This window comes from Camelus ferus, chromosome 9 (genome assembly GCF_009834535.1).
Source record: "Camelus ferus isolate YT-003-E chromosome 9, BCGSAC_Cfer_1.0, whole genome shotgun sequence".
NCBI lineage: Eukaryota > Metazoa > Chordata > Mammalia > Artiodactyla > Camelidae > Camelus > Camelus ferus.
The window spans coordinates 78,104,907-78,132,215 of record NC_045704.1 but is presented as its reverse complement, the minus strand read 5'-3'; the positions used below and the strand labels follow the sequence as shown (position 1 = coordinate 78,132,215).

At 38.5% G+C, this 27,309-nt stretch overlaps 1 protein-coding gene across 3 annotated transcripts in view; it reads right to left on the bottom strand.

Moving 5' to 3' along the window:
• Positions 1–2,992: 2,992 nt before the first annotated feature.
• Positions 2,993–27,309, bottom strand: part of AHCYL1 (adenosylhomocysteinase like 1) — a 36,933-nt gene continuing 12,616 nt past the window's right edge. For 2 of the 3 annotated variants that reach the window (XM_032487283.1, XM_014567803.2), the window contains exons 2-17: positions 16,981–17,092; positions 14,613–14,756; positions 13,493–13,593; positions 12,986–13,088; positions 11,723–11,817; positions 11,043–11,149; positions 10,112–10,228; positions 9,803–9,866; positions 8,909–8,997; positions 8,470–8,540; positions 7,995–8,089; positions 7,811–7,909; positions 7,327–7,395; positions 6,807–6,885; positions 5,542–5,662; positions 2,993–5,018 (exon numbers count right to left, since the gene is read on the bottom strand). In XM_032487283.1, the coding sequence (XP_032343174.1) occupies positions 5,012–5,018; positions 5,542–5,662; positions 6,807–6,885; positions 7,327–7,395; positions 7,811–7,909; positions 7,995–8,089; positions 8,470–8,540; positions 8,909–8,997; positions 9,803–9,866; positions 10,112–10,228; positions 11,043–11,149; positions 11,723–11,817; positions 12,986–13,088; positions 13,493–13,593; positions 14,613–14,756; positions 16,981–17,092 (1,473 nt within the window). In that variant the 3' untranslated portion in view covers positions 2,993–5,011. Of the gene's footprint in view, positions 5,019–5,541; positions 5,663–6,806; positions 6,886–7,326; positions 7,396–7,810; positions 7,910–7,994; positions 8,090–8,469; positions 8,541–8,908; positions 8,998–9,802; positions 9,867–10,111; positions 10,229–11,042; positions 11,150–11,722; positions 11,818–12,985; positions 13,089–13,492; positions 13,594–14,612; positions 14,757–16,980; positions 17,093–21,746; positions 21,960–27,309 lie in introns of those variants that run through there. The other variant, XM_032487282.1, reaches the window with a different exon arrangement.

The following is a 27,309-nucleotide window of genomic DNA, read 5'->3' as shown; positions in this document are numbered from 1 at the left end:
GGGTGTATGCATAAGCAAAGTATGGTACATAAACAATTGAGTAGTATTCAGCCTCAAAGAGGAAGGAAATTCTGCAATATGCTAGAGCATGGATGAACCTTGAAGTCATCATGCTAAATGAAATAAGCCAATCACAAAAAGGCAAATACATATTATTCCACTTATATGAGGTACTTAAGAGAAGTTAAATTCTTAAGAGACAGGAAGTGTAATGGTGGTTTCCAGGGGCTGGAGGGAGAAGGGAATGGGGAGTTGTTGTTTACTAGGCATAGAGTTTCAGTTTTACAAGATGAAAGAGTTATGGGGGTGCGTGGTGGTGATGATGGCACAATCAATGTGAATGTATATAATACCACTTAACTGTGCACTTAAAAATGTTTAAGATGGCAAATTTTATGTTGTGTATTTTTTCACAATGAAAAAGAAAATTCAATTAAAAATCAGTTGAACATAAATATTATATTTATTTTTGGAAAAAAATGGTAGGGATTGCTGCATCTCCATTTTCATATTATTTAGTGATGTTTTCATATGATTCACTTGATTTTGAGAGGAAAATTAGAAAAGAGCGAAGAGCTCATTTACTAGAGATTAGGAAATCCACAGGAATCCACAGGAAAAAGGCACAAGTGCTGGTATGTGTGAGAGTTTCCTCCTTATCATGTATTACCATTAGCCTTGAGATAAATCAGTCTTTCCTTGAAAAAAAAATTACATAAATCCATCCCCTTCGTTGGCAAACTTGCATAAAAGCAGTGAGAGCTAGTTCACCTCAGAGAAGGTTGTGCTCAGTTCAACTTCAGCTCCTTATTACTTCCCCTGACTAGAAAACACCTCTAAATTGGTCCTTCAGAAGTAATTTGCCCAGATAGGAACAAAAAGGCATGAAAAGCATTGAAAAGAATTGGCCTTTTGTTTGGTGTTTATGCACTGCAATAGAGGAATCAGTAATGAGTATGTGTGGTAACTTGTGATTTAAAAACAACCAAATCCATGAAAATGAATCTATGTATATCCATGTATGACACTGTGCTCTACACCAGAAATTGATACATTATAAACTGACTATACCTCAATTAGAAAATAAATAAATACTCCAATAAGGAAAAAATGTAGCAAGTACATTACGAAGTCTTCTCCTGACCCATCTGAGAGTGAGTCATTGACCTGATGACCCACCACTCCCTAATTCTTTAGTGTTTATTTTCTACAAGCAAGCATATTCTATAATAACTACAGGTCAGCCCTTACACAGGAAATTAACACTGATGTTACTACCTAGTCCCCAGTCTCAAGTTTCACCAATTGCTCTAATGTTCTTGACAGCAAAATTGTCCAGTTCATTTCACTTAGTTATTATGTTAGTCTCTTCAGTTCTTTGGTCATTCTTTGACTTTGGCGACCTTGGCACTTTTGAAGACTATAGGCCTGTTATTTTGTAAAACGAGTTTTAATTTGGATTTCTTACATTTCCTCATGATTAGTCAGGTTTTGTATCTGTGGCAGAAATATCACAGAAGGGATGCTGTGTTCTTCTCAAGGCATCCTATCAAGCGGTAGAAGGTGTAGATTTCTCCCATTATTATTGTTCATTTTGTTCACTTAAGGTGAACTCTGCCAGCCTCTCCACTTTAGATCATTCATTCATTCCTATCAGTATGCTCATAGTTTCCTATTTTATTCAATGATTTATGTCATTGTTTTGATGTTCAGATTATTCCAGATTTGTTCAGTATAAGCCCCTTAAAGCTGCCTTCTGTGTCCTTTTAACATGCAATCATTTTTTGAGGACTCCCTTGTTCATCTCTCCTGCCCTGCCATGGAACCAACCATTTCTCCAGTTTATTGTAGTCTTTTTCCATTCTAATTTATAATACCTCCTCTAAAAATGAGAGAATTGGCTTCCATTATCCTTAGCATTTTTGCTTATTTAATCAAGTTCCCTGTTCCTACCCAATCCACCACTGCCACCCCTCCCTTGCATGGATGTCCTCCCCATTCCAAGTGTAGAATGACTCCTGGTACTAGGCCACATCCCCAGCTCCCACCCACACACACCAGGCTGGGAACCCACGTGGATGCCTAGCTTGCTCTGCCCTATCTAATGGTAGAATTGTGGGTAAAGGAAAAAGGGGAAGGGGAAGTCTGAGTCTTACTGAGATTTTATGTAAATTACACAAAGGAAGAGATATTGATTTTCAGCTGATACATCCTAAACATCTAAAACATATCCTAGGCACATGGGTAGGTAATAAAAATCACTGTGAAGAATTGGTTTTATGAGACTGCAGGGTCAACATTTCATTTAAATTCTTTATAGTCAAATATTTAACTTTGAGATATTTTCCCATCTACCATAACAGATAACTTAATAAACTGTAAAGTTATCAAATAGATTTATGAGGCAGCTAAAAAAAAATGTTTAAATCTCCAATTAGGCAATGTGAAATTTATCTTAAATTTGGATTTATATGCATGGATAATAAAGCTTCACAGAATCAAAAACACTCATTTTACCGGTCTACACTGAAAATATCAACATTGGTTGGGATCAATTTAACAAAACAGACAAGGTATTACTTTTGAGCAATATTAACAGATACATTGTTAAATGAGATAACATGAAGACAAATTCAGAGATGGATACAGGTGTAAGAGGGGGTTGAAGCTTACATAACTTTGAAGGCATTTTTTTTTAAGGTACAGGGTCTTATAAGAGGATTATGTAAGTGAGGAGCCCTGAAGATTAAGCAGCAAGTCACTTCTTGAAGGAATTTAGAGTGAAAGTGCCTAGGCCCAATGCTTGGCACCGAGGAGGCATACAAAACTTAAGATGTTACTGAAGAACACTGTATCCAGCCTGTTCCTCTACGTATTAGGTCCACAACAAATCTCTATTAGATACTGCTGACTGGCCCATGACCTGTCCCATCTTAGGAAACAGGTTGTAATGAAGTTTTGCTGTTCAATCAAGAATGACACAGGCTTCCAATAAAGTCTTATTATTTTAATTGACTTTAATGATTATTGCTCATCTGCAAGGATTAATATTGCATTCAATAAAAATCATTCAATACAAAATAAACTTGTTCCTCCCAAGTTGCTCTCCACACGCTCCCTCTGATGCCAGACATTTCCCAGTGTCATTTGTTACATGGCTTGACAGAGATGGAGCCCTAACCTAGTATTCCTATGGACACAGTAATAGAAAAGGGAGTAGGGGCAGGTCAGGGGGCAGCAGGACCTGGGCTCCTTCCCTCAAACAGAGCTGACGCCATGGATACCACTGTTTGCCAGGTTACCTTTCCTAAAGGATGTGGTGTTCTGATTGGCTGGTTAAATACCCTGGGAAAAAGGGCCTGAACCGTTAGCATCTAAGAGAAGAAAGCATGGTCACATCGGCAAGGACTGGGAAGGGGCTGGGTGGGGAGAGGAAAGGGAAAAAATTTTGGCAAGATCACTGTCTCCTTCTAGAAGTCACAGAGTGAAAAGCTTTCCTTCCTTATATTCCTGTTTTAATGTCTGTCTCTCTGATCACTGGCAACAGGGAAATGAAAATTTCTAGTATCTAGCACTAATGTCCGACCCAGCTTTGAAGGATCACAAGCTAGAAGAAGTTGAGGATTTAGAATCCTGGATAATTATACACTTAAAGCTCATGAGCATCAAGCTCATCTGACCATGCAGAAATGCTGGTAAGCAGGGTGCATGGCATGGGAATACATCTCTGAGAGAACCTCTCTGAGGATTCTTTCAGAGTGTGAGCCAGGAGATACTGATTACTTTCTCTACGCACAAACTGCCTTTTAATATCTTAGTTCAAAAACTTTCTGTGACATGTGTCAATCAAAAGTGGTACCGCTTGTGTAACACTAATGTTCTATGGGGCCTAAAGTCCCAGACAAGTTATATGGAGCTAATTTCTCTCACCCTGGCACAATTTATACTTCCTCCTCCCATCCACATCTTCATCCCTTTAAATATTTTAAACTGCAGAAGCACAGCAGACCAGAAATCTGCTCTTGAAGGATAAATCCTAAAGATAGAGCTCAGTGCTTTATACTGAGTAATGGCTCAAGAAATTTGCTTTCAGCCCAAGCTGTATGGGGCAGAGCTGATAAAATTTGCTATTATGGCCCCAGTTTATTAATGCTATAAACTATGGGCTAGAAACAGAGAAATTATCAGAGTTTGAGATCAGCATGTCTCTAGACTCAACTCTGTATTTTTAGCTCCAAAAGTTCAAAAGATAAATTGGTAACTAACCACCCAACCAGCTTCTCAGTATTAAGACTAAACATTTTTCTTTCTTTCTTTCTTTTTTAAATACAACAAATAAATGCTAGGGGACAAAATTCAACTTAATAGATTGCAGTCTGGTTAAAAACCTGAAAAAATGAGGTCTGGTGGGAGTGAAGGAGGGGCTGTACTAAATTCAAGTGGGCCTACTGGACCTTAACAAGCAACACTCACTAGTACACATCTCTGAACCAAACATACCGCCTTTACACAGGAAACAGGGCGCGGAGCATCTAGGGGAAATTAACATGCACCACCTACATCTAACCTACCTGACTGGTAGGTACCATCCCTGCTCCTCTGAAGAAGTGAAAGAACACTGATTTCAGCAGCTAAGAAATGGGCTCTTTTAAGGCAATTTAGACATTGCAGATTGTTCCACATAGAAGGTACCTTAGCATTTCCTGTTAATAAGGTACCCAATTAAGACTATATCGTCCCCAGAAATGGTAAAGAAAGAGTCACCTTTCTGGGCTGGGAGAGTAAAATCCTTCTTTAGTGACTAGGGTGAGAAACCTTGAATTTCAGTTTCATCTAAAGAGCCATGAAGCAAGTTCCTGTGTGAAGAACTTGGATAATGAGATGAAGAAACAAGAAAGAAATTATAGGAAAAAAAAAAAATCAAGAGGAAAGGAATAAGAAGAAATCAAAAGTTATCTTAAAAAATATTTCTTTTAGAGTCATATGGACTGGTCCTTGGTAATATGGTCCATTAGTATCTGTAAAGAAAGAGATTGATCAGTTAGCACTTGTGTCCTCCACATGAGAATTCTAAGAGAAGAATCAGAAACAGAGAACATTCTCCAGGGTCCTTCCCCTGCCCAGGCTGGGGACTCTTGTAGCCATTTCCTCAGGATCCTTTCTCCCTGTGCGTCCACAGAGCTTCCAACAACGCCACCTCTAGCTTTACCTCCTGCTCTCTAATAATATAAGTCAGTGGTTTTCAACCCTAGCAATACATTAAAATAATCTGGGGAAGTTTCACAAAATAACCCTGGGCCCCATTCTAGACTAACTGTTTCAGAATCTCTGGGGGTGAGGCTCAAGCTTCAAAATCTTAGAAAACACTTATTTTCTTTACATCTACTACTAGATAAACAGTTTCTCTGTCTACCCTGTTAGTTTGGGCAGAGTTCTTATACTCTGTAAAAAAATCACCTATACACTATTTAAGAAGGCTAGCTAGCCTGCTTGGCTTAATACTGGGGAAAAGAGCTTTTCATTTGCTTTCCCCTAGATTACCTGTAATAATTGGGTTTGAATGGCCCATTTTTGTTGAGTCCCAGATATTTTGCTTGGTCATCTGTCAGTTCTGTCAGGTGGGCGTCAAATGATGGCAGGTGCAAGCTGGCAACGTACTCATCTAGGAAGAACAAAGCAGCAGGGGAGCAGACTCCATTTCAAATATGCCTCTCAGGGCATAACCTCCCCTATTTTCATTCGAAGCTTTTTGAGAAAGAGGAAAAGGGGTGGAACAACTTTGAAAGAATCTACAACTTGAAATATTTGCTTAATTTAAAAAACCCTCAAAGTTGCCTTTGAGTTGTTTCTCTCAGTACATACAGAGTGCATTTAGAAAGCCATGTGCCGGGGTGACAAAATGGGGCAGACTTGTATCTCCCCATTCTTCTCTGGCAAAGCTTTTGGGTTCACCTCAATGGCCAACATACCATGTTATCATGTACTATTCTCACCGTCCTGCAGCATCCTTAACTGAATTACAGTCAAATTATGAATCAAAGTGGATACCAGTAAGCTCAAAAGAGTTGAGCCATTAACATTTATTTAGGATAAGATCCATAAAGACCTCAAATCTTAGGATCATGGATTTCTAAGGCAGCTGGCACAAATGTATTAGTTTCCTATAGATAAGCTTCCTGGGCTTTTACTTTTATGAATATGAATAGCTAATAATAACAATAAAACAATCTGAGGTAAACTGCTGGAAGGGACAAGAGAAAGAAGTCTTTTAGCTTTAACAGGACAGGAATTTGGGCCAACCAATGAGAGATGGGAGGCTGGCACCATTATTCAGAGAGGTAAAGAACTAAAGATGATGTATTATGTCACATGAACGCAACACAACTGACCACCGGAATGATAGGCGATTGTTTGCCTATCTCACAGAAGATGGACAATAAAACCTGTGTTTGTTTCTGTTTCTCTTATTTTGGTCCCTGACTGTAATCAGTAGTAATAAGCTTACTGAACTTTAAAAAGCTACTCAGAGTAAGAGCATTTATCCTAAACCATTGTGTTAAAGCACTTTTACTCATCAGCTGTAATTCTTACTCTAATTTTGCAATATATGTAGCATTATTCTCACTTAACTGATAAAGAAACTGAGGCTCGTGGAGATCAGAACTTGTCCCGAGGTTCAAAACCCATTAAGTGGTAGAATAGGGATCAGAACTCTGACTCTAAATCCAATGCTTTTCATGATCTTCATTTTACCAAACCATGTACCAGTCTGGGGATAAATATAGGTTTCTACTGTTTTCACTCACCCATTTTCTTAGGAAGCAAGTACACATCTTGTTTGTACCGTCCCTCAGGTGCATTATAGAGTTCTATCAGTGCCAAAGCCTAAGATGGGAAAAGAGAATCAGAAAACACAAAAACACTTCTTAGGGACATTAAAATAAAAGTAGATTTAACAAGGACTTGGGGTTAATACTCAGTGATGTACCATAGTGACAGCACCCAGGACTCAGACTGTAATAAACACCAGCACACATCATAAGAAAATTTGCTGGTGTTTTTGTGTAGTTCCTGATAAGAGAATAGAATAACTACAGCTAAGCTGGAACACTATATTCTCAATCAAAACAGCCAACTCAAAGGCACACAAACACTGACTCTGTCTGAATAATGATTATTTTCTATACTTAAGAAAGCCTAAATTTTGACAACTTGTGACTTGAAGAAAACACATTGATAAGAACATAGGAGGACGGCTGGTTCCACTCTCACTGGAACCATTTCCAGTAATCTCAGTGCAGGCTATGCAGGCATTTTGTCACATACCTGTGTTGTAGCTGTGATGGACAGAACAAAGGTGGGAACTGTGGAGCAGCTCAGATTGAGCAGACGACCCTGAAAAGTTGAAACAAGACGCTGGGATGAGCTGTGTTATCCCTCTGTCTCAGATTCCAATGCTGCAGGTCCAGCAAGTGCAGGGAAGGACTTTATACCCCTCCAGACTCAGCTGGTAGAGGAAGAATTACAGTTCCAGATCAGGACTCCAGGTTTTATCTTAGTTTCTGCAAGTCCATCTGAGTCTAACAAGCTGAAGAATCAGCTGTGGTCCAGAAGTAGTATGTTACTTAGTAAAAAGTAAGTATTTTTTAAGTGATTCTATTTTGGGGACCAGACCATTTGAGAAATATACCTCTATCCAAAGGCAGGTACAGGGAAACACAGGCAGAATATTTTTCCCCTACCGCCCCTCCCTAATGGCTCTAAGCACACTGCTTGTGCTGCACAGCCCAAACCCTGTGTGTGTGTGCACCTCTGCCAGAAGGACGACGCGTTTGCCATCTGGCCAGATGACATGATCCACCTGAGAACGCACTCGCTCCCATGTCAGCTCCGGAGTGCGGAGGCTGGTCTGAAAAGAAGAGAGCACAGGGGACTGGCTATAACAGAAGGAAGAGAAAAAAGACCTAGCAACACATCAGTAAGAGAAGCCTTACCACATCAATTTCTGTGTTGGAGTGGCCCATATTGCATACGATGCAACTGTTTTTCATGCGGTCCAAATGCTCCCGTGTCACTACATTCTTATTTCCTAAAAGTAAAGGAGAGTGGCTGAGGAAAGAGATCCTGTGGGACAAAGATACTGCACTGGCTTTCAGTTAGAATATGGGAGAGAGGAGGTTTGCTGGCATCAAAAAGCATGTATACATCTTAAGGAAGGAAATGTGCATTGCATAACCGCTCTTTAGGCTCAGTTCTTCGGTTTTAAGATTGAGTAGTATATAAAGCCATCAAGGAAAAAGGCTCTTTGTTCTGAAAAATATGTTAAGGCTCTGACAGCTTACTCTAGTTCTCAGACTTTTACACAGAACAAAGCTCTTACCTACTTTATATGAAAGCCTATTAGACCATTCTGAAGATTTAACCTCAGAGTTAACACTCCTCCGCGTACACCAAAGCGCTGATACTAACCTGTGCAAGTTATAACGACATCAACTTGCCGGATGACTTCATTTAGCTTTACCACCCTGAACCCATCCATGCTGGAAGAAAAGGAAGAAACACTATGAGCGAAAAAGCAAGGAGGCAGTGGGACAGAAGCTGGTCACAAAATGAGACAACTAAACTCCTTTCTAAAAAAGTCAGATCCAGTGTTACCTCACTGGGATGACAAGTGACCAGCTGTGCTAAACTATACACACACTGGCCTCTTCAGACTCCCCAAGATTCCATCCAGGAAGGGAAAATACCAAGAAGCTCTAGGAGTGCCCTAGGATTATAATGGAGGGAATAGAGCAATCCTAGTCTCCTTTGAGATTTCCGCAAAGAATAGTTAATATAATCAATCATGAATGCCCAGAAACATAAAGTACCTGGAGTGAATCTAATTGTATTACCACTCTGTTCTTACCAGGCCTGCAGAGCACAGATGGGGTCAATTTCTGTGATATAGACAATTGCTCCAAGAGCCTTGAGAGCAGCACAACAGCCCTTTCCCACCTGCAGAGCATAAGAAAGAAGTCAGGTCCACTAAGGCATGGGTATTTGGGCAGGCAGGCTCTTTGGGAGATTGGAATTAACCTCCCTAAAATCATCAACCATCTAGCTAAAATCCTTGCAAGGATGCTCCAACCCAACAGAGGAGAAACAGATCCTGTTATGTTGTAACCCTTAGTCAGAGGAGTGATCTAGCAGACATTTCATATTTCATAGCAAGGGCTGGAGCCTGGGATAGTAAAAGAGATCACGGAGGTAAGTGTTACTATTAGGGAAACAGGACCAAAGAAGAGCAACTGTAACATCTAGTTTCTTATTCCAGGAAAACCTGATAACTCTCATTTGTGAAGAATCTAATACATGGACAGCCTAGGAGCTCAGGAACTTCTGTGGGTCATTGTTGATGACAATAAATAAAATCTCTTGCTACCTATTTTAGTTTAGAGATAATAAACTATATGCTACTTCAGATTCTATACTTCACTCCATTGCAAGTCACTCGTGGAGCTAAAATGCTACGTATCTACTTGAATTAAGCCTCATAAAAGATTACTGTTATTACTGGGGGAAAATGATGCCAACATTCCACTCCAAAAGAAAAGTGGTGAAATCTGAAAACTCAATTCATTTTATGTGTCTCTATTCATAAATCTGAATAAAGGACTTTTGCTATTATTTTCAAATACTTTTATGTAGAAGCATATTTTAAACCGTGCATCAGTGACTCCACACTGACAGCACAAGACCCATTCACTCAACATTTCTAGTAAGTCCATGAAAACTCAGACACCGAGGCCCAGCTATTTACCTCACCATAGCCACACACCACCACTTGTTTTCCACCAAACATCACATCTGTGGTCCTCTTCAGGCTGTGAAAACAGACAAGGGCTCAACTCAAACATTATTAGCTCAAACACAGTCCCTCTGAAAATTAAGTGTGGGGCAATGCCCCCTAACTGGAATTTGGCTGGGCTCAGTATGAGACAGAACCCCTCTAACAAACTTTTAATGCCAAAGGAAGACCAGGGACAAAACTTAGTGATATCACACTAACACTACAACCCAACCCAAATTAACCCCCTATAAATTTGAGTAACTATACAATTCAACCTACCCATCCAAAATGGATTCTCGGCAGCAGTACAAGTTGTCAAACTTCTGTTTGGTAACAGAATCATTGACGTTCATGGCTGGAACACAGAGCTTCCCAGCTTTGGAGAGCTGATATAGCCTAAAGGGAGAAGAAGCCACAAAAACAAACAAAACCAAAATCAGCTGGTAAAACATAGTAACTGGCAAAGTCTGCCTAATTCTCTTCAAGCTCCGTGCTGCCCTCCCAGTTTTATTTATTACGCAAGAATATTAGTAAACAAATTGTTTCCTTGTTATCTCTCCTTACTTCTTTTCATTTCTCCTCCCCTCCCCCCTTCCCTTTTTTTGGAAGAAAAAAAAAACTTTCAATTGAAGAAATTTACTCCTCTTCCATAAAAGGGGATGTATTTCCTTAGATCAGCATTTTCTCAATCTTTAAAAAAACCCATGCCTACTTCTGATAAACAAAGATTATCAATGATTCTGATATGGTTCCGCGTGTGTGTGTATTTAAGCATATGCAATGTGCCCCCAAATGAGAAACACTCTCTCAGTCATCTTTTAGGTATTCCAACAAGCAAAGAATATTTAGCCCACTTTTACTTTTTGTTGTGTGTATAACATAGTTTTACAATAGACTTTTTTCATATTTCAAATATAAAATTATAGTACAAAGTTGAATACAGTTTTCAAGATATACTCATTCCCCTACCTCCCAATACTGATTGAGAATCACAGTGGAATAAATGGGAGAGAAAAATGTGTGAACTAGAACCTGAAATGACTTCCTTTTAGAGTCTCCTTGATTTTTCAAAGGTAAAAATTTGCAAGTTTTATCTAATGAAAATACTCCCATTTAGTTACAAGCCTGAAACACAGCCCTACAGCCTAAGAGAGACCAGAAGAATTTGCTGAGGCAGGGACACAAGGGCAGCTACTCCAGAATCTGTTACCTGTGAACACCAGTCACGCTCTCTTCCACAATGCCTCGGATCTTCTTAAACACGTTTGGATACTTCTTATAAACCCAGTGGGTTAAGTCTCCCCCATCATCCAGGATCTACAGAACAGCCAGAAGACTTCTATGGGCATTCAGGCTGCTAGAGCTGGGGGGAACTGTGAACCCACTTTCCGTACTAGTAAGAGAGCCCTGTATGTTTTGGAAGAGCACTCCTGAGAGCTCCTTAGAGCAGGTTTAGACAGCGGAAACACAGTTAAATTTGTTGGTGTAAAATAGTTAAATGGATTCCTAAGTTTGTTCTAGGCTATAGTGAAAAGAGTAGTAGGCTTATCACAGACTCATTTTTAGTCTAGAGCCTTGAAATATACAGCCCCTTTGAATGCAAAAGGAGAGCTGGGGCAGGAAAGAAACCAGAATCCTACTCCAAAGATGTACCATATCATTTTCTTCTATTTCATTCTGCTGTGTTTGAGCCACATGTGTTCAGTTGGTCTTACCCTTCCCCCGCCTTTCCATTCAGTACTCAGACCTATTCTGGATAGGTATCAAGCTAAACACTTTGGCAACAAAATGCTTAAGACCAAACATCCAAAACATTTAGGGAACCATGCTTTGAGGGAAAAAAGGAAAGAAATCCATTGTCAAAAGTGTGGGATAAATACGCATTATTACCATGTTGGCTTGCCACCCATCCATGTTCACACAGCGGTCAATACACCACCAGAAGTCATCTTCTGACTCGCCCTTCCAAGCAAACACTGCAACTCCTGCAGAGATAGAAACAAATCAGTGGATTCCTCCTTTGGGGAGTGTCCTATACCAATATTAGTCTTTGAAATCCAGGTGAAGAGAAAAAAGTTACAGATATTATTCTGGAAAGGAAATTTAGGAAGGGCAAAAAGTCAAAAGAGCACCTTTAGTTCAGAAAATGGTTAAGAATTTAAGGGATTTTTGTTTTTCAAAGTATTTTAGAACCTTAAAAATGTTATTCTCTTTGGCCAATTTTATACCTGAAACTGTATCCTAAGGAGATAAAGTGAAGTGGAAATCAAGACAAAGTTATTCACTGGAACATTATTTATATTAGCAAGTATCTTGAAATAACCTAAAATGTTTAACAATAGGAAAACAGTCAAGAAAAATCACATGGCTATATCAGTATTATTAATGATGCTGTCAAAGTTTTCAGTGACATGGAGAACTGCTTCTGAAAATGTTATTATTTAGGTTATAAAATTGTATACATACTAGATTTCATCTCTGTAAAAACTGAATACAAAAAAGGAAAAATATGTCAAATATTATCTCTGTGTAGCAAGATTATGGATTTTTGAGGGGGAACGTCAAATTTTCTGCAACATATACTAGAAAAGAGTAAACAACAAAAGTACTACACAGTTGCTATCTGAGGATCACAGGAAAATGGGAGATCCTTAAAGAAACTTCAGAGTGATTTTCTTCTGAACATTTAACAATAAAAATTGCTTACGTTGAATTGAACTCTTAAGCGGTCCATATATTTTCAATGCAATACTGAATATCAAATTATCTAAGCAACTAACAAATAGAAGGTACTTCTTATTTCTCTTCTCTCAAAAGTGATGAGACTTTTGTGAAAGGAGACCAGTTGAGCTCAGACATAAATAGCTCACATAGTTTAAAGTTCAAAGTTCTTTCTTGTTCATTTAACATTAGAATTGGGCATTTCCCCATGTATTAGATTCTTTTCAAGATCATTTAAAATAACTATATAATATTCCAGTATGGATATGGACCTTTATTTTATTATTCATTTTCTTCCTGTTGATATTTTTATTACCCTCCATATTTTATAGCCCACAGACATAAATGACGCTGTAAAGACAGTTCTGATATGTAAAAATTATGTTTAGATAATTACTTTGAGGCAAAGTTGGTGAAAAAAACTGAACTTACCGGCCTCAGCCAGTGCTGCAGCCACTTCATTTTGAGTGGAGTAGATGTTGCAGGCAGACCAGCGGCACTGAGCCCCCAGGGCACAGAGTGTCTCAATCAACACCTATGTAGATGTATAGGAAAACAGGGTGAGAAAGGGAGGGCCAGACAGGAGTGGCATATAAAAGAACAACACCCAGTAACTCAGCAGCAACAGGTAGTACACTAGGACATTACAAAAGGGTGTAATCCACTAGTTAGCACATTAGTATCTAACTTTACCCAAAAGATATGTTTCTAAAAGTCTTAACATTTTTATAACAATTATATTTTTGCAAATCTAGATCTAAGTCAGGTTTGCTAAAAGCAGGCTATATCTATACAAACAAAGTAGAAAACCCCTTTATTGTGTAACTGACAAGTTTCACCTAATAGTTAGCATTTGTAGGTTGGATAGATTGGCAAGGGAAAAAAAAGTTTTTTTCCCTCTTCATCAGAAGTCCATCTCTTTTCCCCCAGCAAACTCACCGCTGTCTGGGCTGTGATGTGTGTACAGCCCACTATTTTAGCACCAGCCAAGGGCTTCTCCCCCTGAGCACGTTTCCTGAGTGAAATCAGAGCAGACATGTCTGTGAAAGAACAGAGGATTTGAGCTAGGTCTGCACTAGGAATGCCATTAATTCCTGCCCCTGCAACATCTAGGGCTGGTCTAATATGTTGAGATATGGTGAGATAAGGTAGAAGAACTCTAAGCATATTTCTCTTGTGACTGGCAGCTTCAACAGGCAGAACCACAGCAGGGAGTTGTCATCTAATTATTTGGAATTACTCTCTTCCTCTATTGTTTCAGACTTATATTTAGAGGGCTTACATGTAGTTAAATTCTCAAAAATGATCACAATGGAGGGTGAGTCTCATCATTCATTTGGGAGAAGAGTTCAGTAGTCATGGCATTGGCTAATGGACTCCTACATACTACAATCATCAGACCAGGAAGAAAGACTTCACCTCAGCAGAAGCCACTTGCTTCTGTTTTTCTATGCTATCTAATCCTATTCTGTCAGTCTGTTTGATTTCTGTACTCCCTGCCAGTAGAGAGCCTTCAATGTGAAAGCAACAACAGAGTAAAGAAACCTTATTGGGAGTGGGGCTGGGTAAAGAAACCAATATTTAACTTATTGTTATTGTCAGTCACTTTTACTCCTGCTCCAGCAGAGGGTGCTCAGGATCAAAGACCACGTGAGCCCCCAGGTCACCACATCCTTAGCTGAAAATCCTCCTACATTTGCTGCTTCTGGGAAATCTGGGTCTCTGCTATTGTGGTAGGATCCCACAGAACTAACCACCACGTAGTGACCCAGGACTTGCTGACTCCGCAAGCAGATCTTTGAATATGGTGTCTTGGGGGAGGAAAAGAGAAACCACTCTGTGTAATTACCACATGCTGAGAACAGGAAGCAGGGAGAACAAGAGCAAGAATCCTGAGGCCCAAGCTCCATACAGACAGATCTGTTTTTATATAAACGTCCAGGATACTGGATTTTCCCAGGAGACTTTCAAGTTAGCTTTCAAGTCTTGAGTTGTTTCTGGATTCTGGATGACCAACGAGTGGGTTGCTTCTGGTCCCCTACCCACCCCCTTTCTTTACCTTGTTCTGCAATCTCAATCTCCCGGCGTCCAAATTCTGCCTGCTTGATATTCTTCACACAGAAGTTGCTACTGCCCTTCGAGTTGGTTTGCTGCTTTTCTCGGGGGGAAACCTCATCATCAGAGCTATCTGTGTAGGACGCAGCTAGAGCCGGGAAAGAAAGAAATGAGGATAGAAAAACCTCAGTGGGCTCAACTCCACAGAGTACAGTCTCTAAGGGACTCTTTTAAGTGAACACTCTTAATTGGAGCCACCTTTTATGTCACTCTCTGTTCTACTCCTCCAGGGTCTAATAGATGGTACTAACGAAACCTATGTAGATTTTTTAGTGTTGTAGGCCTCTTACATACCCTGAGGACACTTCGCCATTAGTGCCTGTGATAAGGAGCTATTGATTCCAATGCTATGCCAGCTCAAGTGAATCCCTGATAATGTGGGTACTTGGTCCCAACCTGAACTGGAACCAGACATGGCAAAAATAAAATAATAATTTAGGGCATATAAGAGATGCTATTTCTATAGATTACTGGTTCTCAAACTTTGCATCTATCAGAATCACATGGAAGGTTTGTTGGAACACACATAGGCTAGGCCCCAATGCCAGAAATTCCCACTCAGCAGGTCTCAGGTGGGACCCAAGAATTAGCATTTCTAACAAGTTCCCAAGTGTTGCTGATCTTGCTGTTTAGAAGACCATACTTTGACAACCATTAATGTATAAATGGATAAAAGCAGTAAGATGATCTTAGAAAATCTTACAGATTTTACACTAGGTTATATTCATGAACAGAGAGAAATGACATAAAAGGTGAGCAGCTTCTATTAACAGTCCTGAGATCACTCAAGATGTTCAACTTTAAAAAGCAGCTTTACAAAAGGCTAAAAATGTCCTTTCAGATAGATATGCAGGAGGACATATAACAACAATCACTCCTTATCTCACAAATCACCTCTTTTCTCCCTAATCAAATATCTTCTTGATTACCATCTTTGCCAGCATCAGGTCTCTCTCACTGACTTCCATGCACACACCCTCCTTCTATCCAGCTAACACAAATATTACCAAAGGTTATCTACCCCACTAGGAAAATTTACCTGTCACCATGCTTTCGAGAAATGCTCTAATAGGTTTCCATAATACATGGCCATCAAGATCTTTGAAGACTTCCTTAAAGCTTTCTTCACTCATCCCATCTTCCTTCCTCTTATAACTCAATCTTTCAAAATTTTTTCTTTCTTAGCTATAATTAGCTTGTCAACTAACAACATTTTTGTATCTGTCATTCCAAAACATATTTTCATTTATGACAGTCCTTAGGTTTGAAATCTTTTCTTGCCCACATATCTACAGTAAGTCTGAATATTCATTTATTTTAGTGCTTAACCATGTATACCACCATTTGCACTTGTCTGCCTACCCTTTCCATACTGGGTTATCAGTGGCACAGGACAGAGAAGTTGTTTTTAAAAACTACTTTGTTTTTTTTTTTTTTAAAAGTCCTTGTATCTCAAGCTCAGTTCATTCTGGCAAAAGAGGATAAATAGCTTTTAGTAAAAATCCCTTTACTGACATTAATAGCAATCTATAACCTTGGGCAAAGCCTTTTAATCTTTTAACAATGTTTCCTCAGTTGAACAATGAGGGGGTTGGATTAGATGCACCGTTTCCTCCAGTACTCAAACCCTAAAATTCTGTACCCTTTTCCATGTTTTCTAATACCCCCTCTAAAGTTGAGAAGGGCACAATTCAGATCAGGAAAAAAGACTACTTATATAGGGTTAAGATAGGAGAGGAGAACTAAAAAGAAACAGCTGGAGCCACATTAGCTTGACTCTTTCCCACTGCAAAGGTTAACAGGGCAGGATACTTCAACCAAAAGGGCAACCTAGTAAATAAAAGGAGCCAAATACTAGTTTTTATTGTGCCAATATAAGCAGTCTTAAAGGCAAGAAAGAAAAAGAGGTGGCAGGGTATATCTTACACAAAGAAATCAGAAATTATGCTTCCAAAGAACACCTCTTTTCCAAGGCCAGTTCTGTCAGCCAAAATACCACTGATTCTCTCCCTTTGCAATCTGGGTGGATAAACGTGGGAATGGGAATTGGCCCAGTACTACCAACCAGTCACTGGCCACAGACCACACACAGAGATCATCAGGGGAGGAAAGTCTAAAGATGACAAAAGTTTCTCCGGCTACCAACCTGGATGGGAACATTTCCCACCACTAGTTATCAGCTTTCAGCACAAAGATGGGCGGTCCTGATATATTTTCAGATTCTAGATAAGTGAAGAAAACTGGGTAGAGAGCTAGCTCAAGGCTCTGGAACAAGGAAGAGAGATCAAAGAGATTATGAAGGCCACACCTACCCGAACTGTAGCTGTCAGTGGAGGACTGAGAGATAGAGCGAGACAAAGATCGCCGGCCAGTCTTGGTAGGGAATTTGGTGAACTCCTGCATGTCATCAGCAAACTGGATTTGCTATAAGAGAAAGACAAAAAGTTGAAACTTACAACAAGGATTCTATGAAATGTTTCATTTTTAAAGGCCATACACTGTCTCCCCTAAAAGCTAATGCTGTCATGTAGCTCCTATTAAACCACCCACTTTTCCTCCAGAAATGAAGATGGCAGAAGCTACTGACTCCTCCCAAAATTCCTATCTCTTCCCAATGCTTTTGGCAGAATTTTGTCGGGAGAGGGGGACAAGAGAGAAAAATCTTAATACCCAACTTCTTTTAGCATCTGTCTAATTCCACGGGTCTTCTTTCCCACATTCCACAGTTTTCTTCCCCCTTACAACTTTGACACATTAAACTCTTTACCCTTCCTCCCAACTCTTATCAAAAAGCAGGCATAATCTCTTAGTGCTTCTGCTTGTTTTTTATTTCAGAATATTCTCTTGTAGCACATTCTTATCCTGAAGTTAGCAGCGGTCTTGTTTTTTGAAAGAATTATGAAGAGATGCCTTAAATGGTGATGGGCACTGAGGTGCCAATAGTCAGAGTCCAATCACATCTATACTGTACAAAGCCAAGATGGTATCCCCAGAACCTTCCATATCCAGTAAAATATCAGAATATTCTAAAAAAATTTAAAAACATACACATCATAGTAATTCTAACTAATTAGGACTAATTTGAAGGAAGGAAAAAATAATTACTTGGAAACTCTGTATTAAAAACTTCCTTAAATGAAATAAAGCAGAACTAGTTACCTGCTGAAGGATACTTGAAATACTTGAATACTGGCCTTAATAAATAGCAAGTAGCTTACAATTAACATTATTTATAGATAAGTTAATGGGCATTTCTAAAGTGTAGGAAAACACATTCTTCTATTAAGTGGTTTAAACCTACCTCCTGAACTCCTGTTTAAACTCTGATACATCTTTTCTCTGAATATAAAATAAACCCCAACCTCCCATGAAAAACAGAATGGTTTGATAATCTGAAACAATCTGACTGAATCTGAAAAGGTTCCCATGGAGAATCCATTAAACTAAGTTTTTAGCAAATATTTCTGGAAATGTAAACTCTTACAGATTAAAAATCTTTTCTCAATATTGCTAGCAACAGGGTCATAGGCATTTTGAAGCCAAGAACAGTAAACTGCCCATTAGTTACAGCTACAAAACATTCCCCTCCTCTGTCATATGTACCCTCCAGCTAGGGTAGCATCTGCTGGCAATGTAAGAATCAGGCTCAGATGTGCAGCCTAGGCACAGGCGGCTACTATGAACAAGGCTATTACTGAATTAGCAGGACTTTACAGTAATGAAGCAGAAACCAAGGAACACTTACGTTTCTACCAAGAATCAAAGCAGAGAATACTGATGCAATATTAGTCATACATACTACTACTGGGTAGCAGGCCTGAAAGAAAAGCTTCAGTGTGCTTCCATTTAAAACCCACCTCGGCTCAACATCTGACAGGGCAAGTTTTTTTCTTTAGGTTGCTCTGTGAAATAAGGACGAGGCAGAGTCTACAGCCTGTTTTATTAAGTCTAAGGACGATCCTAAAGGCGTGGAAGGGAAAGAGCTACATATCCCGGCATCTAGACCAGGGCCTTGCACATAGAAAGTGTTCAATAATTACCTGTAGAATAAGTGAACCCTTCAAATTTCTTTCTTCTATAGGATCAAATCAATCGAATTTCAAAAATAAATAAGTAAATAATACTCAAGCTAAACCACATATACTGCACTGGAACTTGATTAAGAAGTATCTTTATATATCCAAAGCAGCTTTTTAGTTTAGGTGTTCCAACTTCAACTTTAAATTGCTTAAATGTCAAAAACACAATGGCCTTTTAAAACAAAACAAAGCAAAAACAAAATCACTTATTTAAGTGGCCACAGGTCAGCATCTGCCCTTCTAGATAGGATTTCCCATTGCATGTTCACATGACTTCTGTAGTCAGCAAAGCTAGTTTTACTGAAGCGATTAATCCAGGACCAAGGTAATGACTTCCAATCCAATAAGCAGTTATTTTGGTGGCATGAAAAATACACTGTCAAGAGACCATCAACACCTTTTAACACTCCCCAGAGGCAGCCCTTCCAACACCAGCCTCCTCGTTCCTAGCGTGGGCAGCCTATCTGGAAGCTGCTCTCCTCTAGTGGCTGTTACAATTTCCTCCCCTGTTCATCTTTTTCCAAAAGGTTCTAGGTATATTCCCAGACACCATTCACCTGGGCCAGAAGGGAAGGGGAGGGAACTGCAGTTAACATTTACAATTTTTTAAATAAAAAATATAGAGGCTGCTGTGTCAAGATGGAAATGTGTTTCTTTAGCAATCTAAGAACTAACACTCATAATCCTACATTGTATTAATACAGCTCACTACTAGTCTAAAGCTTAACAAAATCTTTCCCATCTAAAAATATCAGTGTTGCAAGCAGCTTACTAATCACGGCAGTGCCTCATCTCTCAAATAATGAGTATGGTCCATATTTGAAGTGGGCACAGAAAGTTAACTCAGGCCATGACATGAATGTCATACATGTTGCTGTGTATTCTTGCAGCATTTTAAGACTCTCATGGCTTGTAAGTAAAATGATCCAGCTACACAAAGATGGACAACAACCTTGTCTTCTCTCCCACCCCAAAATACCTGCAGGAAGAGAAGCTGTATCAGCAACTGCTGATATGAAATGCAGCTTCTTTGCTAGTTTCCACCAGGCTATCCAGCTCCACTGGCTGTTTTCATAGCTAGCAGCTCTGTCTTCCCCTTGGTGAAGTACCTCCCAAGTGTTGTTCACCTTCACGTTGTAAATAAAGGCAGTGTTGCCAAAAGCAATTTATAGATATCACAAGTTTTCTCTCTAGTGAAACCAGATCTCAATAACAGCCTTTTAACTGGGTTAGACTCACTGCATTTAAGCTAAACATGGTCATTTAGGTAAAAACATAATACAAAGAATGACTACAAAGTTGTTCTGTTTACATTACTTCCTTTTATCATGGTTTCTTCTAATCATTATTAAGTCTTAATTGGTATGTTTTCATGTTTCTTTAAATATAGGTCTGTTAGGAATGCCAGCTCTAAATATGATGTAGGATGGAGAAGAGGAGGAGGGGAAAGAAGATAACAACATAACTGAAGTCCCAAAAAGTATCTGAAAATCATAAAGTCCTATGTTAAGAACTATTCTGTTTGGACACTCACCACCCCATAAATGGCCTTACCCAAAACAAGCACACCAGTGTTCTATTCTTGAACTAATATCAATCACATCTGAGAAAGGTTAGAAGGTCAGATTGACCCATTCTCCAAATAGCACATCCAAATACAGAAGACTACTTACTGTGCCTTAAAAACTCAATTAAATGTGAGGCCAATTTTACATGCTAACTATTTTAGAGCACTTCTCTAAATAGCTTAGTGGTACAACAGTTGACTCTTTTCTATGTAATACTGAGAATGGTTAAAAAAAAAAAAACAGCTCTACTGAAGAAATAATTTGGGGTACGGTACCCCTACAACCTAGTGGTAAGTCTAGTGACAGAGTGAGCAGAAAGAATTGCTGTACAGAATTTAGCAAGAAAAAGGAATCATAGGCAACTGAAAACAATCATAAGACCCAGAGAAGAAAAACTGTTCTATACTATTTGTTTAGTTACTCCTGATATTTTTTATCATTACAAGCTGAGAAGTTTACTTTCACAAACACATGATCTATCTGGTCAGATGTTAAACAGCTTAGTTACACTTCCTTCTCAGGTCCCACCCAATTTTGCCTTCTAGCTCCTGAATCAGGAAACTGATAGCCATCAGCATTCCACTATGACACTATATCCAACAGATGATGATCAAGATAATATGCAAAGTATTATATTCTTCTAGTCAACACATTTGGTAGGTACTAACAAAGTACTCCAGTGATATTCTAAGAGCTATGAAGGGTAATATGGTCCTTTATATCTGTAGATATGTTTTGAATCACAGTGTAATGATAACATAAATGGCTTTGTCACAGAATTTCACTGCTTCTTCAGGAACATGCTAAATGCTGTACTCTTCACAGACTTATCTGGATATTGTTTAACTTGGGCCTCCAAAAATCAGAGGTTAGGCTAGACATCTTACTAAATCTGTTATTTCACAACAGCTTTTAATTTCTTCAGAAAGTTTCCTCCTAAGGGTGATGAACTAGGCTCAAAGGTAAAGAGCAATTTACTAGGAAAACAAATCATTAAGCAAGCATAGCTTGGAAGTGATTACAGAGACACTGGTCCTCCTTACTGCTGAGGATTATCAGAAGGGCCCGTATTCCTCTTCTAGTACACTACTGATTTTCTGAGACATTCTCAAATTTATACAATGTCCCACTATCTCTAGCATATTGTGTGTGCAATTTTTTCTATTTAAAAATTATGGTCAGCCTATTTCCAAGCTAACACTTAGAAACTAAGCAAAAAAGTGACATCAGAAGCTAGAAATTTTAACAAACTCAATTATTAATCCCTTCCAGAATTCCTATCACATCTTTTCTAATACCTCTTTCACACATCTTTTGGCTAATTTATTCTTTCTTCCACAGATTCTACTCTTACATGCTCTTTTTTCAGAGGAAAAGAAGAGAGTAAGGCTGTCAGCCTAAAGAGGTGCAAGACCTTTTCTTGATACTCACCACTGATCAGTCTGATTCCCATTTCAGATGAATCCAAAGAAACAGTTATCAATAAATGCCAATTTCTTGGTACAAGAACTATAAAAGTCTGAATGTCTTTCAGACTTTCAATTAGGCAAGAGAACTATCCCAAAGATTGAAGGGCATCCCCTTTCCAACTTGTTGCCCTCAGATACACCACCTGAAAAGAGCTTATCTCAAAGGAATCGATCTCAGGCCAGAGTCAAATCCACAGCCACATCCAGTCAAATCTTCTATTCCCCGGTGCAAAAACCAGTCTTCTGACACTCAGCAGGTTTGGGCTGCTCCCTGTCCTCCTTCCCTATCTCAAGTTTCCTAAGTTGTCAGTTTCCCCAGATGGAGCCTGAGTTTCTAGAGGGAGGGAGTGGGCAAGCTGACTAATCACAGTACACATCTCCCTCCCCCACTCCACCCATCTCTCTCAACAGTAACAGGATATAACACACACATAGCACTAGAATCTAATTCCACAGGCAGAAGAAACACTCCTTTTAAAATGGGACTCAACCTGATCTTTCTCCAATGTTGGCAGGAACCAGGGGTGAGGCAACACCAGGGCCCATACCACGGAGCCACTTAAATGGTGACGAAGGAATATAAAGCTTGAAAAACTCTACCAAAGAATGGTTTTATCCTTATCAGCTCCTCCTCCTCTCTTCATATCAGACAATGCACTCTGGCTTTCTATTATCTCCTAAAGTGCTCTAGTGGAAATGAGTGATCTGAGACTCCAACTGCCAACCAGAAGATGAAGAGGTTTAACAAATGGCAACAAGACAAAAGGCTTCCTAATCTTCTGAAAAGCACAAACTGCAACAGAACATAAGCATCTGGGCTATGTTTCAATGCTTATTTAGCTATCTACCCGTCCAATTACCTGGCCTGTCTCTACTTCCCTCATCTTTAATCCACTTACCAATATTCTATGAAAACATGCCAGTCATTCTTCTTTTACTCCTGACATAGAATTATTATTAACTCTAGGTTAAAAAAGTTTTTTTCTTTGTACAGGTGACTGAAGAAATCCAGGTTCCAGGAATATACCCATAACTTCAGTGATACACCAAAGTTCCTCCCACTGCACCCGCCCTGGCACTACTGTTACACTTTCTATATATTTTTCCAACTTTATTATGATCACTTTCAACATATAAAAAATTTGATAATATAATGAACATGTGTATACCCTCCACCTAGATTGAATCTTTCCATTTTCCATGTTAAGTTTCTCTCTCTATATATGCATACTTTCAAACAGTCCTGCAAAAAAGAAAAAAAAAAGTTGCAAATACAAAAATTCACAATAAATTCTTCAGAATGCATCTTCTAAGAACAAGGATATTCTCCTACAAAACGATATTATTATCATACTTGAGAGCAACAAAATTCTGTGTTATCAAATATCCAGTCTGTATTCAAACACTTAATTTTCTCAAGAACATCCTTCATGGTTGTAGACCCAACAGCCTCCACAACTCTTCCAACCCAGAATGGAATTAAGGTTCATTAAATGCATTTGACGGTTAGGTTCCTGTAGTCTCTGCTAATTTAGAACAGTCCTCCCACTTTTTTTCCCGCCCTTGTGGTACTGACTCTTCTTCCCAGAGTCCAAGTCAACTGCTTTTATAGAATCTGCTATATTTTGAATTTTTCAGATTGTTTCCTTCCTGTAACCTGGAAGTCCGGTGAGTTTTGATTAGAAAGAGGCTAAAATTTGGCAAGAATATTTCATAATGATGTTATACACTTCTCTATTAGGGACACCAAACTGGACCCTTGGTTAAAGTGGTAACATTAGTCTTTGAAAGGTATATTTTCTCCATTGTAAGTAAAGGTTAATTTGTGGGGTGATACTTGTCAGCTTGTGAATGTCCTGTTCCCTAGTGACTTTACCATCTGTTCATAATATTTGCCTGAGCCAATTATATTGGGGAGGAGAGAATCATGATTTTTTTTCTATCATTCCTTCTACATATATTAGCTGGTGTTCTATCATAAAGAAAAGCTTGCCTCCTTTCTCTCTTCACTCTTTTTTCTTTCTTACTCTTCATTCATATTTTTATTTATCCAAAACGTTATACTCAATTACATGAGTGCACCGAGTGCTCCAATTGTCCCAAATTGGGCCAGTAGGAGCCTCTTTCAAGCTGTGACTCTTCTTTTGACACGATCTCATTTAAATGCTTCCTTTCCTTCTGATATAAGAAGCTACAACAGGCTCACCTTGTTCTTCCTGCACTTCAGACCTAGAATCAGTCATTTCTCCAAGGAGCCCTGATTTCTTCCACTGGGGAATGGTATTTAAAAACTAAAATCTGGGTATAAGGTGTGCTAGTTGCTATAAGAGATGTCAGTGCTTCTGGGTTATTTCAGTAGACATACAAATCTTTTTGTTTTACTCATGGGTTCTTACTGATATTTCTATTTCAAATTTAACATGATTTTTTTAACTTTTAATTTTGCTATTTCTGTCTCTTTTCTCTTATGATGACAATCTCAGTCTCTAATAGCAACAAAATATTTACTTATTTGCTTTATAAAATATAAAATAATTTCAAAATTACAAGACTAATACTATTAACAATAAATTACACAGTGAACTGTATTTCACTGAAGTTCTTTTTGTCCTTAGAATGTATGTCACAAAGATGTATAGTCAAAGTACTGTTTCCTGGGTGATTGTGTAACCTTCCTAATATGTATTTAGGTTCATTTGTTTCTGTTTACAAGCAATTTCAGGGTTTCCTTTTTCCTAATTTTATTTTTTGACATATAAACATGACTCAAAAGTTTAAAAGGTAGACTCAAAGAAGTTTCATTTCCATTCCTATCCCTTAACTTTGTTCCACTCTCCCATTTTTATTGGTTCCTGGTTTATCTTTCTTATGTTCATTTTTGGAGGTAGAAAAAGCAAATATGTATTTATATTCTTATTTTCCCTCTCTTCCTTCCTCAAAAGGTAGCATGGCAAAATACTCTGCACCTTTTTTTCTTCCACTTGCATTGGTTCACAGAGTATAAAAATCAATAATTCTTGAATGCTGGGAAAGATCGAGCCAGGTTACTACTGTTCACCTTATATGTTTGTAATAAAAAGTCATTAGCCTTAATTTGCAATCCTCTCTAAAGCCAATGCTGATTTTAAGTGAAGCTCACAAGGTATGCTGGGATGTTCTTTAAGATGGAAACTTTTCAACTGCTTACAAATTAGGTAAATCTGTATTCTCCAAACAAATTTCTATGAGAAGAAAAGTTAACACTGAAAGCAAGCCATCAGGGGACAGCTCCAAAAGGAAAATGAAGTCTGTGGTATTTTGGAAGGTGGCCACGTAAGCTGAGTAAATGCTATCTGTGTAATTTCTTAGCTTACCAAGAAGGAACAAGATTGCAGTTGTTATAAGAACAATTCGTCCTTCTTGATCTGGAAGTCTAGCTTAAGTAAAGTTGAAAGCCAGCTACATTTTATAAATTCAAACCCTCTTCATATATCTGCTTGAGTGAGTGAACTCCTCTTGTGATATGACAGAAGAAATACACGTAGCTCCCAATAAGCAGCAGTTGAGTGTATGAGAGTCAGCTTTCAGAACCTAGACTAACACTCAACAAAGGTTAATGACACAGAAACTGTATCACTTTTTTAGTCACCATCACTGCTTCCCATCAAGCATAGGCTCAAGGGAGGAAAAACCCATCAATTCAGTATTAGATAACATAATCTAATTTAAAAGAGCTAATGTTAAATAGTAACTATGTAGTTAACAGGTATTGTTTCTAAAGGTGAGTGGCTTAATGAGACCTTTCAGAATCCATTGTGCAGTTAATTTTTCTCAAGTTCAAATGACAAGGTGAAACCACTTTAAAGATCAGCTACAATGCGCTTTAGTTTGCACAGCTCTTAAAAACAAAACAAAATATTAAGCCTCTAGGAGGAGAGACTAGGGACATAATACACAGACAAGAACTATCAAAGATAATCAACCACATTAAAAACATAATTCTATTTTTCATTCTAGAGAGGCAGTATCTGCCATCTTCTTGGCTTTCTAAATTGAAATGTTTATGTTCAATTTTAGGTAAAAGTCTCAGTATGAAATCCTGAACTTAGGTAGCCTATAAGAAACAAGCTGGTTGAAACAAAATGCAGACTACAACTTCTTTGAAGGTATTTAGAAATAAGAGCTACCTGTTGCTCCAGAATGAATACAGTACAATTCCCCTACTCTCTCTCTCAGATAATAATAAAACAGTTTGGGTTTTCCTGACCAGTGACTTTCTGATTAGCTATTTTCTAATGAGCAAAGTGGACAGATGCATAAGGATAAAGATCTCTCGCTTTAGGCTGTATGGTAAACCAAAAAGTCAAAATGAACTTTTGTATAGGAAAAGTTCTTCAGCAAATTTTACCAATAACACTGCTAGAATATCACTGATCTAAATGTTTTTCAAGCCATTTTTGTTTAAATCTTGGATATAAAGAACAAGTAAAACCACCTGATAGCATACGCTGACTGTAAGTCTGAAATCCGTACTTATTAGTATGGTGAAAACCAAAGTCCTTTGTAAGTGCCTACATTTCTATTCTCTCTAAACAGTCTGCTTCAACATTTGTGGCTCATGGCTAAGATTTTCTTATAGAGGATTTGTATTTTCAAAACATTTTGGAATCCTTTGACTGCTGGATCTATCCTTCACAGATGACAAAACAGAATAGGGGTAGGGGTTAAGTGACTTGCTCAAGGCAATTTGCTACCAACATTGAGTTTTGTTTTGTTTTTTTTTATGCTAAAAGTAAAAGAAAAAAAAATCTCTACAAGAACAGTACTATCCTTCTTTTGGAACAGGCTGGGGAAACAGCAGCTTTCCCATTTATTTTCAAGAGGTTAGTTTACATAACAGTCTACTATTGCCCTAAAGCTTTCTGAACTTAGAGTACCAGATAAACATTTGTGAGCTTTGGAGAGAGAAAAGAATTCTTTCAGTTCCAAAATCCAGATTGATAAAAGTGAAATGATGCAAAGAAAAGTAATATTTTAAAGTTGCCAATAAAATGTCATTGAGGGATAATGCTGCTTAGATTTGGAAAGGGTGAGAAGAAAATAGCAGAGCCCAAACATTGTGGAAGCAAAAAGCTCCACTCTGCCACATACTTTCAACTGTCTTTTGAGAAGGAGGAGAATGTACGGGCAACCTAATCCTGACACTTTACTACGATGAAAGAAATGATCAGAGTTTCCTATCGGAATCAAAAGCAATTTTAAAATTCCACCTATATTTATTTCCACAAGGGGGTTTTCAATTTGGTATGGTCAAAACTGACCAATAATTTTTTTTTTTTGGTCATCTGGGAAACCTGCTGGCTATTTTCATAAGAAATGATCATGTTTTAAAACCTGCACCAGAGAATATATTTTAAATGTGCTTTTTATGGGAGTTTGTGCAGATTGGTGATAGGGGAACTTTTCTTTCACACAGTAACTCTTCGTTATGCTCTTAAATTGAGACCATTCTACTAGGCTCCTTTCTCATCTGTGGTGTACCACTC